At 26.5% G+C, this 19,080-nt stretch overlaps 1 protein-coding gene across 2 annotated transcripts in view; it reads left to right on the forward strand.

Annotated features, from left to right (window-relative positions):
- The window catches only part of LOC114132893 (lachesin-like), a 149,730-nt gene that overhangs the window by 122,135 nt on the left and 8,515 nt on the right, over positions 1-19,080 (forward strand). For both annotated transcript variants that reach the window (XM_050201062.1, XM_050201063.1), the window contains exons 5-9: positions 4,754-4,882; positions 5,582-5,719; positions 7,866-8,015; positions 12,719-12,874; positions 14,565-14,708. In XM_050201062.1, the coding sequence (XP_050057019.1) occupies positions 4,754-4,882; positions 5,582-5,719; positions 7,866-8,015; positions 12,719-12,874; positions 14,565-14,708 (717 nt within the window). The remainder of the gene's footprint in view (positions 1-4,753; positions 4,883-5,581; positions 5,720-7,865; positions 8,016-12,718; positions 12,875-14,564; positions 14,709-19,080) is intronic.

The raw sequence follows: 19,080 nt of genomic DNA on the forward strand, positions 1-19,080 counted from the left end.
AATCGTGTGTTAAGTTTATACGGGAATTTGGTTTTTACATTTTAACATTACTCAAAATTAAATTGTAACTTGACTTTGATTGAAACGGAACCTATATTATATCCTCAGGTATTGTAAACAAAATTTAAAGCAAAAGCGAAATAAGTGGAAAGTATATGGGATTTGTATGTTTAGATAGAATGAAAGCGAAAGCGTATGAGTTTAATAACACGAAGATTTATGGGGAATGCAAGATATATAAAAAGTTGCATAATAAGGTATAAAGATCCAAAAAAATAAAAAAGTGAACTAAAAACAAAGACAAATCTAGAGATAAATGATAATATTGAAACACTATAATAGTAATAATAACTGAGGCATTGCTACTTAAATTAAGCATAAATACAGGCATGATTTAAAACATTAATCGTCAGTTGAACCAATATTATATTTTAAAGTTAATTTAATTAGATATTTTAATAAATATTAATATTAATATTATTTTTATATAAATTATAGTGTGCAGTAAACATTTTAAATACTGAAATATAATATAATATATAATATAATATAAATAATTTAAACATATCTTTAATACAAGACAAAACAAATCAAAAAACCTAGCAAATTTGTATTTAACTTTATTATCATTAACAACATAAAAATAACTAAAACCAATACAATTTAATACGACGTAGTTGTTATTTACCTTAGTTAACTATGGGTCATGTTTTATCATAATAAAATTCTAAGAAATATTTGTAAAACAACAACTCAAATAAAAACATTATTCTAGACATGTTTAATAAATAAAAATGCATTTCTTCCTTAAATGTGTCTATTGCACGTAAAGGAAATAGACATTCTAGAATGGTCGTGAATAGGATTCTAAAGTTTTACAACGAAACTTCATTGGATTGGCAGTTATACGAATAGGATTTTCGAACCCTTCTTTACTCAACATATAGGTAATACAGCTTCATCATATTTTTATAATACGATTTAGTGTGGAGAATAATAAATTAATCTTAAAAAAAAGTTCAAATTACTAAAAAAGATAAAATTATAGATAACGTATAAGATATAACTATATAAGCTATAAAAATACAATATTTAATTTATAAGATATTTATATTTAATTTTATAATTTTATATTACTAAAAACAAAATTTTTTCTCCGCTTTTTGATGCCTCATAAAATAAATCTATGAATATTTTATAAAAATAAAAATAAATTATATAGGTATTTTTAAATTTTTTTGAATATAATTTAAAATAATTATAATAATAATAATTTAATATAATTTTTTTGATATTTTATAAAATAATGAAGTTTAGTTACATATTTAATTGATATATGTAGAATAGAATGTCTCATATTATTAATATTTTAACTGTAAACACCATTCTAAGTATAAGATTCAACTTTGGTAAATTTTTTTTATTTGCCATTACTTAGTTTTCAAATTTAAGTCTAAAAATACTACTATTGTTTATAATTATTATATCGAGTTTGAATGAAATAATTCCAAAAACACTATTCATTCAAAAATATTTCAAATATTATGATATTTGTTTATAAACAGTTTATATAGCCTCCAGGTATGAATCATAAAAATAATTTTTATTACAAAAGAGTAACGTGAAATAAAACAAATAATATTTTACAATTAAATACAATTACCTACTGGTTACAATAATTGCATCGTGTTTAAAATTAGGAGATGTTAATAAATTGTATTTCAAATTAAGTTTTAATTAGTAGCTATGTGTAAGTTTCTTTTTTTTAATAATTTTAATTATTACTTTCAATACATAATACTATGTCTTTATACTCTTTGAACACTTAAAATTGTAAAAAGGAAGTAATTTTTATCATTGAAGCGTTTTGTGTGTAAACAGATGACAACGCAATACCAATGATGCACACGAAGATTAGAAAAACGGCACTCAGCCCAGAAACGGTATTAAGTTAAAACGTTTATTGCATAAATTACGTTATATGTGATATCTAAAAGTTTAACCTATGCCTCACGTTCATATTATATAGATTATAATGGCATTATATTATATTTTGTGTACTACGCGCGTATTGTTATTCAACAGACTGTGTACAACTCGAATGTAATCGTATGATTTTTTTTTTTTTTTTGTAATACACAGAACTCTGTATAATATATAACGTAATATATCGTATAAAATGTTTATTTGGAAAAGGTCTTCGAGTATTAATATTCTAATATTTATAACAATCGTATAATATATTTTGGTATTTAATGTTTTAGATTTCTTGGAATATGATAAAATAAAAATAATGCTGAGATTAGCGAATCAGTCGTGTTATCAAATCAAAACTTCACCATTCGTTTTTTTTTTTTTTTTTGTCAATTTTAGCTCTATTGAATTTGTATTTTAAATACAATATATTATTTTTGTTTTTTTTTTATAAGTGTACTGCAATTAAAAGAGGCATTTTTCTCTATAGAACAAATAGTTATTTTATAAATAACACCTATGAAAATATTTAAGAAGTTTTTATAAACAAATTAAATGTTATGATGTAACAACTTGAGACTTTGAAAATTAGTAAGTACATAGTGATCTGAAATATGAAAATAAATTACTAGTCATTTTTTAAATAACATATAGGTATAGGCGATATTTGTAATAACAATTGAACCAGAGCCATCAAGTCTTCTAGATAATTTCAAAAATAAAAATCACATAAAAACTACACGATCAATATTAATCAAATATGATTGGTTTACTAGTCTCTCTCAAAATTATTATACCTATGTAGAAGCTGTTATTGAGTACATAATATAACTCTCAAAAACTACGTACTTCAATATTTATAAAAAAAAAAAAAATAATAATAAAATAAAATACATGATTATTAAACATTTTGTAAACAAAAAAATATAACAATCAAATAATCTGCCAAATTCATAACAACATTTCTATAAATACACACAAATTAAACATTTTCATCAAACTCGTATAGTCGTATGGATATATTATCAAATGTAATAAATCAAAAGTTGAATACTATAGTTATAATAAAAAAAATATTAATCATGTCAAGTTATAATTAATATCAGGAACTTACAGCCCTCTAAATCAACCGAATGCATGTACAAGGAACTTGGATAAAAAATTACTAAACGAAGATTTAAAATGTTTGATACAACTCCTCAAAATGACCACAACATTTATCTTCTATAGACCTTGGACATTCACGATACAACAAAGATAGTTTTGAATTAAATTCTCTGTGTTTAACTAAAAATAAGTTAATCATTTAGAGCTAACAAACTAGTAGGTACCACAATATTTAAATATCCAAATTCCAAAATTACAATCATACTAGATCTTAATAATAATCATTCCAAATGTGTTCGATATAACAAAAACCACACTTCGATACCTGTACATAAAACTACGATAATCCTGTCAAATGTATTCTATATATACATAATGTTAATGATCCTTCAAATTAACACGGATGTATATTTTTTTAAAACTTACAACAAAATTGTAGCAAACCCTATCGCTGCATAAAAATAAAATGATTATTTAAAAATATTTAAATTCTAATACAGTGGTATGTATAATTAAATCTCTGATAGCACTTAAAAATTAAAAAAAAAAGAATAATAATTAACTAATATTATTTTAAAGTTATAAAATCAAACATCGAACACTCAAATAATAGTATAATACACACCAAAACCTAAACTAAACTGATCGGTGAACATCATTCATAAATTGATTTAAACCTATTATCGATCCGCTTATTACCTATACTCCTTAGTCCCTTACAACTGTTGATCGGAAAAAAAAATAAATAAAAAATAATTTATAAATCGATATTATAATTGAAAACAAATTAATCACTTTAAACAAAAGTGTTGACACGAGAAAAAAATGATAATTAAAAATAAAATTGATGTGTTGTTATACTGAATGGTTTCTCTACTCAAGTGTTCGATTTTCTTATTGATTTTTTTTTTTATTTTATTTTCTATTTATATTTATAGATTTTAAATTATAATATTTATAAAAACAAACAAATGGTTAAAAATAAATAAAAAAAAACAATGCAAACAATAAAATAGTCATTCAGAATTTGTAAAAATATTATGTTATTCGTGTAAATAATATAGCTCGATAAAACGAAATAAAAATTATAAACTGATCAGAACTACAACTATAATACAAGACGGATATATTATATACTAGCTGAATCCGTACACTTCGTTGCCCGTTAAAAATGCCAATTATATAATATGATTCGAATTTTGATTAATCTGTTATTTAGTATTCGGTTTAACGGTGTTCAAAACTTTAAAATTTCCATTGACCATTTTGAATCTCGAAAAAACTGTGCAAGCGCCACTTTAAAATGTGAATTTTGTAAAACGTTTTCTTATTGCACACTAAATTTGTGGTACCAATGTACTGTGTAAAATGCAAGTCTCGATCATCATTGTTCAGCTCTACGTTTATCAGTCAGTGAGTTAGTCAGGCTATATTATAGCCATTAAGCTTGGCGTTGACCGTGAGACCATCTAAACATTCTAAACAGTATAATGAGGCTAATTAAAATATTTCATATTTTGGTTAGGTAAGTTATAATCTCGTAAGTTAGAACTTAATTTGTTTAAAAATCGTATTTAACTAGATACATTGATAACTTGTCGGTATATGTATTATAATGTATAAAAGATAAATGTATTTTATTTTAGTTGTGTTTAAAATTTATCAATTTCAGTGTCCGCAGTGAACGGGCCGTGGTTAAACGTATCAAAAGTTAACCGTTTACACATGGGTGCATATTTGTGCATAGCGTCTAACGGAATTCCACCGTCAGTTAGCAAACGTATCATGCTCATCATACAATGTGAGTAAAACTAATTAACCACCGTGACTATGTCTGCACACATACACGCACGCACAACGTTCAACGGTATAAAATGTAAACATATCATACAGAGCGTTTTTGGGAGTTCAGAATAAACTTTGAGAATCATCTCGTATGTATGTGTGAGTGAAATTGAAAACCCATTTTGGGTCTTGTGGTTTTCAACGATATCATTTACCTAGCTTTAATTAAGTTATGATTGATAAGTCCTTATGCGCAGATAGTATTTAAAGAAAAAAGGATTCTCCTAAGAGACTTTTCACAAGGCCTATCTTGACGGATGATGTTTGAAAATCTCAAAATCTGTACCGCTATAGAACTATAGAAAGTCTTTGCGGTCGACAATACTCTCCCGCGATGTAATTTGATTGTATTTAAATATCTTTAAAATTCAACGAAATACTTACCGTTGTAATGCTCTTCAAAATCACGAGTTTGTTAAACGCAATCTCGTATTCGTAAAACATGTGTTCGATTCCAAACTAATGTGAGAGCCTTCTTGTAGCTTGTACGGAAAACCCCTTGTATAAAACCCTCCTGTATAAGTCACTATATATATTTGTGTGTGTATGTGATGGTAGGTACATATTATTATTCCACGATTTCTCGTCAGGATTATTGGATTTCATAATAATTTTTATTTTTATTTTTTGCGGTTTTTCATTCTTTTTTCAACAGTCCCTCCCATGATATGGATACAAAATCAGCTCGTCGGTGCGCAAGAAGGTCAATCGGTCACTTTGGAATGTACGTCCGAAGCGTTTCCCAAATCAATCGATTACTGGACAAAAGATAAAACGACCATCATATCAAACGGTTAGTATGTATAGAAAAGAAAACATCATACATGTGAGTACACGTAGGACGTATTACGGACTAATAAATATTAGGCACCGCATTCTATAATGTTATATGTGTATAATAAGTGTATGCATATTTTTTTTTTTTTGGAATACATCTACATTTGCGATAAAATAATTTCCATAATGAAATAGGTATAAACATAATATAAATATAACAGATTTTTTTTTCATATTGATTAAATAATATTACGAGTAAACCCGTGCTAGTGTGCAGCTAACACTACACTACGGTTTGATTTCCACCGGATTTTAAATTGGATGCTAAAGGCGGATCCGCGAATAATAGAACTCCGGTTAAGGTGTGCTGAGCAGGTACCCGTAATAAATATTATGAATACCAGAATACCCATTGGTGTGGGTAAAACTGTTTACGTACGAAATAAGTGTACAACTAAATCGTTTGTGACGTTATTATAATAGACAATGATATCGTAAGGAAAGTAGGTACATACAATTATATTGTATTATGATTTATCTTTATAAAACATAAATGTCCATTAAAATACAATTTTATTATTAACCTTGTACAATGTACGGTTGTATACAAACATAATTGTATGTATTAAAATGTGTAGTATTCTTAATATTTAAGTATCAAGTATAGTTTGATCGACCAATGCTATTTTTTATATGTTAACTTTATTTCTGTATGTATTAAATAAATTCAATGAAACGTGAAATAATTATTTCATTGAAATGTACTACACAAAATATAAGGTATATGTAGTGTAATAATTAAAAAATATAAAAACTACGTTAATCGATACAAATAACAAATTTAAAAACATCTCATCATTTATGGATGAAGAAAGAGTTTTATTTTTAATTTATTATGATTCATTAAATATAATAAGAGTACACTAAGATCACTGATGTGTAAAATTAAGTTGTACATAAATATTACAAATTTAATTTAAATACTAAACTGACAGTTTATTACTGATGAAATTTAATTTAATCGATATAAATTATTACAACTATAACCTAAAAATAATTATGTTAAAAATTTTAATTTATATACACTATCTAGGCTAATAACAATAGTTTTTGAGGCTTAATGATTAGTGAAATAAGTCATATAATATTATATTTTAGACTCTATACAAATACATAGAAAGATTACCAAAATATAATAAAAGTTTAGTAAAACATTAAATCATATATTTAAAAAATAAAAAAATAATAAATGTATCACCTATTTTATAAGTTTAAAATGTGAATACAAGTATTATATTACCTACTATACTTTTTAAATCAAGAATTGTATTTTCTCCTTTTGACAACAAAGGGATCGTTTTTTTTTTAATTTTTTTAAAAATTTTTGATATACAAATATTATTTTATACCAACCAAGTAGCTGTATAATATCATTGTTACAATATAATTTTAATATTATGAATACAATCATACGAGAAAAAAATAAAAATTATGCATACATCGTATGGCAACTGAAGTATTGGGAGCTTAATATCATAATAATAGAATATTGTTATTATTGTTATTTATTATTAAATTTAGCTCTAGTAATCTATCGATTTCGTTCAGTCTTGTTAAATCAATGTATTACCTCTCACTAAAATATACATTGTTCTAAAAATTATACATTTTCTCTAAAACGTCCAGACGCAACGATTAGTCTAGACATCGTCGTTGGCTAGACGCAGAATGACCACTTCCGCGGTCGTGTTGTGCCACTGTGCAACGAAAATATACTTGTTTGATCTTAATATTGTAACTTAAGATAAAAATACAAATATTACAATGGGTAGTCCACAGTTTTCAATTTTTTCGTAGGAAAAAAAGATTCTGGTTCATTTTTAAACCTTATAAGTTTTGATAAATAGTTTTAATTTGTCCTAAAAAAAAAAAATAATAATAATAATAATGAAAAAAGTTGGAATATTTTTTTATTATTATTTATTTTAAATATCATTATTACTATTATTATAATTATTTTTATTATTATTATTATTATTATTATTATCAACGATTCATAATCATCCGCTTAGCATCAGATAATTAATAGTGTTATTGTGTAAGTGCTCGACTGTAATGTCCATATAAATACTGTGGTTAACATGATGTACGGAATTTTTCAGGCACCAAATATCATACAGACCTTAAGGACAACGTGTACAAAACGCACATGAAACTAACGATAATATCGGTAACGTCGTCGGATTACGGCACGTACCAGTGTGTTTCGAAAAACTCGTTGGGCGAAACAGACGGCACTATTAAGCTTTACGGTACGTTCATGCAGATTATTAAGTACGTATACTTAGATTATAATCATCATTTTTTATTTTACGCAATAAAAAATGAAATGTATGCACACAAAACGAATACATTTAACATAATCAATTTAATTTTTAAGTAGATTTCTATACATAACATGCACATTTAAATTCTTTACATTTGCTGATACATTTAGTATCAGTACCTAGTTAGATTTAATACATATAATGTATTATATTGTACTTAGAAAAAAAATAATTTGTTTTGGTAATTCACTAAACATTTCACAATTTATAATATTGCCATAAAAAATCCATGTATAAATAATTTAAGAACCAATTAATTTCGTAATATATATATAGTTATTAAACAAATTATTCTATAGTCAATAAATTATTTTTTAATAAAAATAAATAAATACTTAACTGCATAATATTTAAAAAGTTAAATTTATTGAAATTTGAATAAACAATATGAATATTAAAATTTCGTGACATCATACAAATAAAAAAAAAATTCTTGTGATTTTTTTTTCATTATTCTAATTTATTGTATATAACACTATACTATATTGTAATTAATCAATTATTTACTGTTTAATTAAAGATTAAAAAAACATAACAATCGAAGTCGTGTTTATTGAACACTAAAAAAAAAAAACAATTTTTTTAAATATAATTTTTCAAAAGGTATCAAGTTGATATTTTTAGAAAGTTCCATAAGGGTTGTTTTTTTATAATGAGTAAAACTTTTTCCTGAGGAAAATCGGTGATCAGTATACATGACGTTATTTTAGTCTCCAGTGATGGTGTATATTAGTTTAATAATATACATAATATAATGATGAAACTTAGTTATAATTATATTGTGGAATATGTAAACAATAAATTGTTAATTTAACATTTATCTCAATGTAATTATGTATATCTGAGGTCGTCTTATGCAAATCATAAAAATGGTAGACAATAATTTTATATAGGTACATATAAATGTTATGGTAAATATTATGTTAAATGGAAATTAATATTACTTGTAAATTATTCGTTTTTGTCCAAACACAGAGGTAATTTTCATTATAAACTGGATAATCAAGTCAATAATCAAATACACGGGTAATATTTTTTAAAACTAAATATACACTTGAAACTCAATTTCTATAATTTGAAAAATGATGTAGGTATTTTTTTAAGAAAAAAAATATACATTTACAAGTTGTACTGCCGTGACATTATGTTACTATTACACAATTTTTCAGCCCCGCAACAGGCACAACATTTATTATTGAAACAGTCTTACAATATCAGCACTGATATCCTTGAGGGGCCACAACAGAACTATTATTAGCTAATTATTAAGCACTTTTTTTGATTTTCTAACTAGTTTAATGAGATCATTATAATCCTTAGTTAACAAAAAGAGTTATTATCGTCCCGTTTATTCATAAGGATATTTTTAATTTATTGATTATAAGCTGTACGAACAATTTGTATGACAACAGAAATTTCAAATCAGTACATACGATGACAGTTGTAAACTTAGTATAGGTATAGACAACTATTTCATTTTTCATAATAATTTCAAATGTAACCTCTACCGACGTTGGCGACCATCATATAATATGTAGGCACGCCATATCTGGGATCGATAAAGTTTTATTAATTTACCCAATTAGTACCGCAATTAGTTTAGAGGCCACCTATTATCATTGCTCACTGGAAATCTATTTTATATATTTTAATCAACATTTATAATTTCATACGGATATTAACATTATTTTCCAATACATAGAAATGTAATATAATATATACTAATTATACTATACCAGTGATTCCGAAGCATTAAAAAAAATACTATGACATCACACATTAGGTGGATGTTTATCTTCTTTAGAATTTTTTTAACTTCATTTTAATATTAACCACTGAGGCTATATTAAAATTATTTATCATTATACCGATAATTATTCATTTGTATATTGTATTTATTTATATTTATAAGTAGGTAACGTTTTGAATCCACAATTGTGTCCCAGTACCCCACGGTTCCACCATTTACTACCAATTATAGATTTAGATATTTTAGTTAACTAAAAAATATTTATATTTTAGAGTGTCATTGAAAAAACTATCGCAGAATAATAAGAATGAAATCTCTCCTATAAGTTTTATTTTTGATAAACGTATACTTTTATAAAATATGATTATATGAATGAAACAAAAATGTTGAAGTATTATTATTCTGTATTACCTACATAGAAGAATATAATATAATACTTTAATAAATAAAATTATATATTTATACAATTTTTATATCAGATTACAATATATTTTTTATTGTTAGCCCTTAATTTGGTATACTTTTGTTATGTTTAAAGTATGATAGTATGACAATTATATCAATAGCAAACATGCGAAACGAGTCATTAGTATAGTATATTTTTGTTTTATTTTTTTTTTCTTTCATATTTTAAATAAATAAATACTAATACAGTAATACGGAAACAACAAATATAATAAGTAATTATGTGGATAAAAAAATAACAATAAAAAACGAAAAAAAAATCCCGGACCGGTTTTAAGAGAAGATAAATAATTAAAAGATAATATTTATAAATTTAATATTCATCGACTGCAGATCAATATGTAGGTAAGTGGTACTTGACTACATATTTGAATCACTACATTTAAATTAAAAATATATGACTATTGGCCTGGGTGGAAATATAACGCTCAAATTACTTATTTTCTAATATTATTAAAAAATATATTGCTATTTTAGAAATTAAGTGTTTTATTTTTACTGAGAAAATGTGTACAAGTTTTTTTTCTCCCCGTAATAGTCAAAGGCGTCTGTTATAAGGTGTATATTTTGTCTTGTACCAAACTTTTAAAATGGTTTTCCTTAACTATTTATAGATTTTTACAACACAATCGTTTTCTGGTTATTTCTTCCGAAACTATAATATAAATCTATTTATTGACAGTGATAACTTAAACGTTCACGTTGAACCCAATATAATAGTTTATAGAGAACATGTGATATTGTATTGATATTTACCATAGACCTTATGCTACTAAACTAGACAGGAACTGTAGATAACAACGGCATTGCGAATAGCGTAACATCATCTCGCAGTTATGTAAGTCGTTTTGGACGACAGGCGTGCATATGTATATTAGAAATATTTTTGTAACAATAAATTGTGACATTAGGTAATTAATAAAATAGCTAATAAATCATTAATAATAGTTCAAATATAGACAGTATAAAAAACCTATGCAACGCTATTACCGTTCGTAGTGTTCGTACGAGTAATCGGGTAATGAAACAGCGCCTCTATGTTGTTATGCATTTCATACACTCATTGCTTATTTAATAGTATAAGATCTATGATATTTACCTACTATATTCACTATCAAACAGTGATAAGCTTTTTTAATATTTACTGAGATAGATAAGAATATACTGGAGCGCGGACTCGCCTGTGTTCGTTTGTTGCGAAAAACGGGCCGTCTCAACTGCCACTACCCCCACTATCGTATGGCATGAAATTGAATTTCCATACAATTATAAAAATAACATTGAAAAACTACACGTTTTAACTTAACATAATTCCGGGATAAATGGTCGTATTACGTTAACTTGGGTACCAACATTTTTGTTTTTTTATGTATTTAAAATTTATATTTACCAAAAACAGAAATATAAATTATCTGAAAATCATTTATTTACTCATACCGATTGCATATAATTTCTTACCCTACAGGAATTGGGTAACCGGCCCGTTTTTACACTCTAGTCCGCGCTCCAATATATTCTTATCTATCTCAGTGGTTATATTGTATTTATTATATTTCTTTGCAACTCTGTGTACACTATAAGCATCATAATATCAGCTATTCCACTTTGAATTTTCCAAATCAGCAGTATAATTAATCAAATTGTATTTGTATTATAATAAAACACGAAATATGTATTAGCGTTGACTGAGTAACATTAAATCACGGTTTTCGCATTACCCTTAACAAACACAAATCTATAATTATTTGTTCCGAATTTAGTTTTAATTGTAACAATCATCCGTTATATTAATACTCGTCAATCAAAATTAGTTTAGACAAAAAACATAATATTATAATGCAAAACGGACGTGTTTATTACCGAAATAAAATTATCACAGTTAAATTGCTGTACAGACACATACTTACCAAATGTCACACGCAGTGTTTGTCCCGCCCACAAAAAACTTTCTTCTAATTAATATATTTGATATATGTATTACGAGTTCATTATTGTGACAAATCGTTATTTTATTGAAGAACCTAAATCATTAATTATATTATTATAATGTTCAGTATTTTTTAATTTACCTTAATACAAAATGAAATTAAATATATTAAAATAATTGTTTGCTTTCGTGTTTTTTGAGTTCCAAGACATCCAATTTATAGAGCTTATTTATGTAAATATTTTAAAAGTTGAATTATTTATTTCCATTAAGTACAAACTGTTCTGCAAATCTTAAAGTTTTGTCAAGAGGCGAGTAAAGAAATGTATTTGTAGGCAGGTGGATTTGAACAAATACGGCAAGACAAACTATATTTATATAAACGTACAATTAAAATTGGATAAGTGTCAAATACGAATTACTCTAATTAATAATATAATTTCTTTGTAATTAACGTTTTAATTTCATATTTTCATTTTATTGCAGAGGTGATTAAGCCAACGACAACGACGACAACGACGACTACTACTGTGCCTACGACCACTACGACCACTTCTACCACGACTAAGGTGGCCACCACGATGACCGGTGGCTGGCGAACGACTGAGATGCCAAAAAAATCGTCAAAATTCGGCGGAAAGGGTATAAAACTGAAACAAAACGTTTTATAAAATAACTCAAAAATACCCTTATTTCTTTTCATACCCAATTTTTACAAGCTGCACTCGTAATAATGCGAATTGTGTTATTTGCGAGCATACAACTATGTTTATGATAAATATAAATCGCATTGAACCCATATAATACGTGTACTAAAAAGGTAGCAAAAAAAAGCCCTTTTCCGATCATATCATAGGAATAAATATTGTGCTTATGCAATAGCGTAGATATGATATTATTTTTTTTCGAAATGGAGAATTTTTATTTAAAGTTGATATATAATTTAAATTGTATATAGTTCATTAATATATTAATAACACAAATTATACAATTATTACTTATACCTAATAATAATATATAATTATTATAAAATTATAATATATTTTAGGTTTCCCTCACTTGTTTATTTCTGGTCAAGTTTAATTGCAATTCTATACATTATCGTGAATAATTTTTCATTTTCTAAAAGTTTTTTTTGTCTTAACAAATGTAACATGTTTATAATCTTTTTTACAATATTGATATTTAAAACCATTAAATTATTTATATTTATATTATTATATAGGTATAAAAGACCATAAATAATAGTATTATATACAAAATGTTTTTTTGCGACCAAGTGAATTATTTATATAAAGGTATATTCTAAAGTATTACAGTAATTTTTCGGATATAGAAATTGAATACGTAATATGACAAATGCGAAATGGATACCAGTAACGGTAGTAGTGTTATTAGAAAAATCCCTAACTAACTGAATCAGTAGGCATAAAAAGTCAGGGCATATTAAAAATAATCTGTTTGAAAATATTTGAGTAGCTACTTAAATGAAATTCAATACATTTTTATATACGTTTAATCCGTAGTAATAAAATCGCACTGTTCAGGTATTTATTTTACCGGATATACATTATTTAAGCGCCAGAGGTACAAAAATATATTAATCATTTATACCAATATTAATATTTTATAATGTAAATAGTAAATATATAATGTAAAAGTAGGTATTGTAAATAAAAAATCATATTACAATATTACAAGTACATTAACATTGTACTTTTAGCGCTTTTGAATGATATCTATACGCAGTTCTAATTTAATATCTGGAATGAAATATCCATGTAAGTATATGGGATTTTGGCACTTTTGTATAGGTACGATACAATTTATATGCTTCTTATCTCGATTTGGCGCTTATGTCAACCATCGATTTTACCAACGTCGTGGTTCGTGTAAGAAAACATCGAGGAAATTCGATACCATTTTCTTCGGTGATAAATGACAATAAACGTCAGTTTTAGTGATAATAATATAAATTTATGTTTTATCGTAACAATCATTAAGAGAACACGACGCCATTCTTAATTATTTGGTTTTGATTGTCGAGATTTGACCCATCCAACCTGCACCGCGCGGCGTTTAACTCGCGACCACCGCGCCTACGAGTACGGCATAGTTAATTTATAGTCTTCGGTCGGACGCCTGAAAAGTTTTTCTCGCCGGTTCGGTATATATTTTATATACTCTCAACATATAAATATATTATATGACGCGATACCATCGACCGCCCCTTTTTCACTCCATTGGATTTATGTACCTATTTGTGTGCTTATATTATATAGTGTATTTGTTTTGGTTTTGTTTTTTTTCTATCTATTTATTTATCAAACAGCTCCCGCCAACGAAGTGGACCGGAGACCGCCGAAGAAGACCGGAAAATATCAAGACGCCGAGGACGGCAAGAAGGACGATCCGACCGTCGGAGATCAACAGCAGAGCACGCGAGCAGCAGCCGCAGCCGCCGCCGCCGCAGCCGGTAAGTGTGACCGATAATGCGCGGCGCGGACACGCCCGTTATAGTGTCGCCACTATATTATTATTGTAATACTGGAGCGCGGAGAACAAACAACGCGCTCGCCGATCGTTTGATTTACCGACCGGATCAGTGGCGATAGCGGTGGTAGAGAGAGGTATTATAAGACGCGAGGGATGACCCTTTTGTTTTGTTTACACTGTATAAATCACTCTTCTACTCGAAGAAGAAATTTCTTATTTTTTCTGTCTCCTTCTCTTTTTTCTTCGGGTCGATCTTTTCGGTACATTATTCACGTGGAGACTTTTTTACTTTTACTCTTCGCCATATCAAACAGCGGCTGCGTTTTTATTTCTCGTTTCGTCAAAAATGTTTATTTTCACCACATCGCGGAACAGTGAGCGTTTAAAACCTATTTTTGCGTCTTAATAGTCATATATATATATATATTTATATACAGGATCTATATAGCTGACTGTATATATACATTTAGATATCGAAGGCGCAGTGTTTGCGTTATCCGTTACGCTCGCTACGGTTAACCGGCTCAGCTCTGGTATATAATATAACGCAGTGGTATAATGAAAATAATAATAATAATAAATATGATATATTTGTTTTCGTCGACTTTCGTTGCACCGAGTATCTCGTCTCTATTAATACGAAATACAACATTATACTGTCAATACAAATTGTACGTATTTTCTACAAACAACATTTATCGTGCCAGTGTATGCGTATGGTTCATCGTATTATATACTAGGTAGATGGTTACGACATGTCGCCCTTACGTCAGATTCTAAGTTTAGGGGCAAACCGTCATTTGGGAATAATTATCTAGGCCTAGTCGTTGAATATTGAGGATTTGTTTTTTTGTTTATTTTCGTAATCTATATAGTTAGGATCAAAGTTACTAAACAGTTAAATAATATAAGATTGCGTCGATGTAATGACAATAATAATAAGTATACATCAGACGATAACTACAATTGATCCACATAATTACGCAATGAGACTATAATATATTACGAGTACACGAAACAAGATAATAATTAAGCGCGTTATTCGGCAGATCGGTAATAATTAATAATACGCATAATAATATCTTAAATCGACACTATTATTTCCCGATGCACGTATGAACAAATGGCACGCTCCAGCTCGCGGTGGCGAATACGATTTATTATAATATGGTATGAACGATTTGGTTACCCATGAATGTATATTGGAGATTACGTAATTTTCACGTTCGCCTGCCCGGCAAATGCTACAGCGGGAGAGAAATTTCTTTTGCTACTCCGCGGTACAGATGAGCGCGCCGATCACAAAATAAATTATGTACACTTAGATATAATTTGTTAAAAAAAAAATATGTGTAAAACGTACCTTCTTTGAGCGTTTGAAACTTAACTACTGTGTTATATAATATGACTCGCCGGGATCGACATCCTTGCGATTACACTCCATTAGGTGGGAGCTAATTAAAAATATCGATTATTATTGCGTCTTTATTTATGTTAACGAAGTCCGTTGGTTGTTACGTTACATGGTTTATATTATTCTAGTGATCGTTATGTTGTGTACTATATTTTGTTACAAAAATTCTGAACCATCAATATTAAAACATACTTTTTTTAAAAGCAGTTATTTTTTTTTTTATAGCAATTTTCAGCTGAATATTTTGATGAACAATTTTATTAATTAATATTTCGGTACATTATTTAATAATATTGCACCATATTTACGCAATAATTCACTTTTTGATTTTATCTCAATAAATACTACAATATTATAATATTAACTCTTTAATAAAATTTTATTTACAATAAAAAAAAAAACAAAAAAATGCATGCATTATACGATCATGAGAAACCTTCTGTATATATAAATATATAAATGCGCTTATTATTTCGATTGGGCCTCGTGGTTGTCCACAACGCATTTAATGGAAATTTAATACGTCTATACGTACCCGTCCCACCGAGACCTCTTCAGCCGATACCCACACCAAATTATAATACTGGTTAAAGTAAATTCACGAAACAGAAACAAAAATCCACGAACGGGTCGTCGATCGGTTATAAATTATAATAATACATAGACCTATTGTACCTATTTATATTTATATATATGTTCAACGATTGAACATAAATTATAATGATATACTCGGGGTGGTCAAGTCAAGAAGTTTTGTGAACCATACCACGATAAGTGTAATGCTAATTTAAGAACCCTTCAAACGAAAAATAAAAACATACTGCAATATTATCATTGTATACAACTACCTATAGATTAAATTAGGTGTAGGCAACATAATATACGACAAAGCGGTGTATCTATACATATAATTTTCTTATTTCAATTAAAATGTTTATGGCGTTTTTTAAGGTCATTAGACATAACATTGGTTTTTGATAAAATATATTAGGTGCATTATTTGTGTTTATATAAAAACAAATAATAATATAATAAAAAGTTTATGTGTTACGGTATATTTGACTGATGAAGTTTGTTCTTGACGGATAAAAATAATTCAATAGTTTGAGAATGCGACTTGATTCCAAGCGGAGAACTACGGAAAGGTGGTCAGAGCATTCGGTTAGGGTGTGTTCCAATTTAAAGCATGCCATAGCTTCTGTATTATCTTCTTTTATTAAATGTTGGTATGTTAAGCTCGTGTGACCTATCGTCTAAGATTAAAATGTAGTATATTTATTATTAGGTATTATGTTTAGAAAAAATTCACAGATTTCGTAATTTATTGATTTTTTTTTTTAATGATACATTTTTTACATATTTTATATAAATAGTATAGATACATAATAAATTATTAATTTTTAAGAAGTTTCACGTTTTTTTTTTCATAATCTGTGATAAATAAAATACATTTTCACAACTTAGTTAATTTGTTTTGTTTAAGTACATTAATCGTGTACAAAAACATAAAATTAGACTTTAAACTTATAAATACGTTTATTTGCATTATTTTTTCATATTATACAGATTTTGAATAGTTCTATAAGTAGTTTAAAAAATAGAAATGTGTCAAGAAAAGTAGTAAGAACTAACCCGAAGAGATATGCGCTATTATTTATAATGAAATAGTTTGATATTATTAATGCATCAAATATTTTATCACATCATATACCTAATGGTAAATAGAAGATGGACAACGATATCTTTTATAAATTTAAATTGATCATACATAAATAAAAAATAAACTTTTGTGATTATTCACTATACTATTGTTAGTAATAATTTCTATTTATCTATTCATCTACTTAATCGTTTCTATATATTATGTTGTTATATAAAGTATTGGACTTTTATATCTAATTATATAATTATATATATATATATATATATAGATATAATACTACTATACTATAATTAAGATAGTGACAATAATACTACTACGATTGTCGATTACAATGTATACACATACAGTATTACAGTCTATCCGCAGCAGCCGTAATCAACTCGTGTTGTATACAAAAAATTTATAGTTGATACGCCTTGATAGTTGATATTATACACATATATACAGATACATAATTTTACAAAATCCAACTTGAAAATAAATATGAAAATAAATTTGAATCTAATATTGTAAATCAATTTATTATTATTTTATTTAAATTAAACTGCATTTTTTTTTTTTTAATTTGTTTTTTTAATATAATACTTAAGTTAATGTCAATTAATAAATAAAAATAAATATAAAAATAAATAGCATTAAAAATAGGTATAATTTGAAGTAGCCATAATGAAAATTTTGTTTTTGCACGATTTTGTACATTTTAACATTTTAATTGCACGTTAGGTTAAAAGACCTTAATCATATAATTATAATATTCACAATAGTATTATACTCTCTTGAGATTATAATAAGTATAATATTATTCAACTCACCAAGTAATACATTAATTAATAATAAACATGAAATTAAAATAACTTGCTTTTACTCCAAAGGTAATTATTTATACTATTAATCTTAAGCCCTTCAAAATATTTCAAAAGATAATATTATTTTATACTGTTCTCTACGTGTTTTTCTGGTGATGATTTCTATACCAAATTTTTTAACGAATTACTATACTAATAACTTGAAATATAGATACCCGATATAGTTTATTGTTATAATAATTTTTGAATACAATATATTGCAGAAATAAACATACTTTTTGTTATCAAAACAAAACAAAAAACAAAAAAAAAAATGTAAAATAAGTAAGTAGCTACTGTCAACTTGATTAAATAAAAAAGACCATAAATACTGAATTTTAATTTTAAACTTATAAATAGGTATATACATAAAAAATAATATTTCACAACCTAAATATTATTTTATAATAATGCACGTGTATGCAATTTC

Source organism: Aphis gossypii, chromosome 2 (assembly GCF_020184175.1).
Source record: "Aphis gossypii isolate Hap1 chromosome 2, ASM2018417v2, whole genome shotgun sequence".
Taxonomy (NCBI): domain Eukaryota; kingdom Metazoa; phylum Arthropoda; class Insecta; order Hemiptera; family Aphididae; genus Aphis; species Aphis gossypii.